Below are 2,260 nucleotides of genomic sequence, written 5' to 3'. Positions count from 1 at the left end.
TACAGACAACAGAGATGACAGAAAGAGGAGACTTAGGACAAGGGTGTGGAGGAAAGGTTACAATCACAAAGCTCCCACTTTAGGCACCCGAATCTCAGAATCCACCCCCTGGGATTCCCAAACCCAGCTCTAACCCTGCAGGCACCCAAGTGTTTGCAGTAAATGGGCCATAGCTGCCTCTGGACATACCCTCTGCAGCCCCAAACCAGGCATTGGACACCGACGACCTGATGCACAAACCTGGGGAAGGTGGGTGATCCCCTTCCTGACTCACCTGAAGGGCCCAGAGGCTTTGGAAAATCCCACTAGGCCTTCAAATATCTGGAAACAACTGGCCCTAAATCATTGCTGAATAATGGGCAAATAAGGATATCTGTGCTGGTGTCCTGTGGCCTGGGCCAGAGGGTTTCCTTTGGCTTTTCCCTTCCTATGGAAAGCAGCCTGGGGATGAAATACACACTAGGAGACAAACGTTAATTGTACAATCACCTAACACTGGAGTTCCGGCGGACATTGCAAGCCTATGTTTTTACAACATAGGTATCATATAGTTCTGTGTGTTAGATGTATCTAGAAGTCTCTCATCCTACAATGAATGTACACTTAGCATTCCAGATAAGTCCATTTTGCCTGCATCCTCTCACTGAGCCCAATTGCCCGTCATTGTCTGAACTTTGAACAGCCATGAGTTTAAGTCTCCAACCAGCCATGTAGTACCCACCTGTGGAATCTGATACAGGCCCTAAAAAGACTGGGGTCCAAGGTTTTAAGATTTAGACACTGAGTTCCTATCCAATTCCCTTAGAAAGGTTGGAAAATGTCAGGAGTTAGCTGATCTTACATTTTCTCCAACCAACCCCCTGTTGCCTCCATAGCAAGCACACATGTACCCAGTCCCCATGCAATGAGCTCACTCAATTAGCTCAGGTAAAATATTTAAAAGTATCTAAGTGATTTAGAAGCATAAATCCCATTTTCAAAAGTTTCTCAGTTGCTAAGGCTTAGAAACCTAAATCTCACTGAAAGGCAATGGATTTTAACCTCCTATGTTACTTTTGAAGTTTGCTTAATTGTTTTTGAAAATGTCCATGATACAAACATGAATTTTCTATAAGCTTTGCTCAGAGCCTCCTGGACCTCTTTGTTTCTCAGGCTGTAGATGAGGGGATTGACCAGGGGAGTCAGGACTGTGTAGACGACAGAGAGAACTTTCTTGAAGTTGCTCAGGATGTCAGTGCTTGGGAACATATAGACAATCAGCAGAGTTGCATAATAAATGCTCACCACGATGAGGTGGGAGGAGCAGGTGGAAAAGGTCTTTTGCCTCCCAGCGGTGGACGGGATTCTCAGGATGGTGGCAATGATGCAGATGTAGGACATCAAGATAAATAGGAATGGAACCAATGAGAAAAGGAAGGTGATTGTGAAAGCCAACGTTTCCAGCAGGTGAGGTTCATTGCATGAGAGCTTTACATGGGAGATAAAATCGCAAAAGAAATGATCAATAACGTTGGGGCCACAGAATGTTAACTGTGATATTGACAACGTTGTTATGCTATTAACTAGCAAGCCACCTACCCAAGAGCCACCAGCAAGCTGGAGGGAGGCCCTGCTACTCATACGGGCTGCATAGTGCAGTGGGTTGCATATCGCTAAATACCGATCATAAGACATCACCGACAGGAGAAGGCATTCTGTGGCAACCAGAGAACCAAAGAAATAATATTGTGTGATACACCCACTGAATGAAATAGTCCCGTCCCCAGTCAGGAGAGAGGCCAGCATCCTGGGCAGAATGGTGGAGCTGTAGCAGGTCTCCAAGCAGGACAAGTTCCCCAGGAAGAAGTACATGGGGATGTGAAGCTGCTGATCAGCCACAACTAGTGCAAAGATCAGGACATTCCCAGCCACGGTCGCGATGTAGATCACTAGAAACAGCAGGAAGAGAAGAGTTTGTAGCTCAGGGAGATTCCCAAATCCCAGCAGGATGAATTCCATGAGAACCGTTTGATTCCCCCACTCTGGGTTCACCATGAGGTCCAACTAGGGGAGAGAAACCAAAATTTACAATGGAATCTGAAGAGGATATATTTTCATCATGCTTTAGCATCAATTTAGTTCCATAAATATTCCATAAGGCCCCTCATCCTGTGGGGTCAGTAAAGAACCAAGACTCTAGAGGCGAATTTCCTATTTAGATCTTTTAGATTCTATTATCACCCCACCCCCCCGTCAGTGAAGAGATCAATGCAGACAGAAA

The 2,260-nt window shown here is 45.6% G+C and overlaps 1 protein-coding gene across 1 annotated transcript; it reads right to left on the bottom strand.

Annotated features, from left to right (window-relative positions):
• Positions 1-1,044: 1,044 nt before the first annotated feature.
• LOC135975177 (olfactory receptor 10A4-like) lies at positions 1,045-2,037 on the bottom strand. The gene has a single exon (XM_065565228.1). The coding sequence runs from the start codon at positions 2,032-2,034 to the stop codon at positions 1,045-1,047; it is 990 nt and encodes a 329-aa protein (XP_065421300.1). The 5' UTR covers positions 2,035-2,037.
• Positions 2,038-2,260: the final 223 nt, after the last annotated feature.

This window comes from Chrysemys picta, chromosome 13, assembly GCF_011386835.1.
Source record: "Chrysemys picta bellii isolate R12L10 chromosome 13, ASM1138683v2, whole genome shotgun sequence".
NCBI lineage: Eukaryota > Metazoa > Chordata > Testudines > Emydidae > Chrysemys > Chrysemys picta.
Note: the sequence above shows the minus strand (reverse complement) of the source record. Positions and strands in the feature narration are given on the sequence as shown.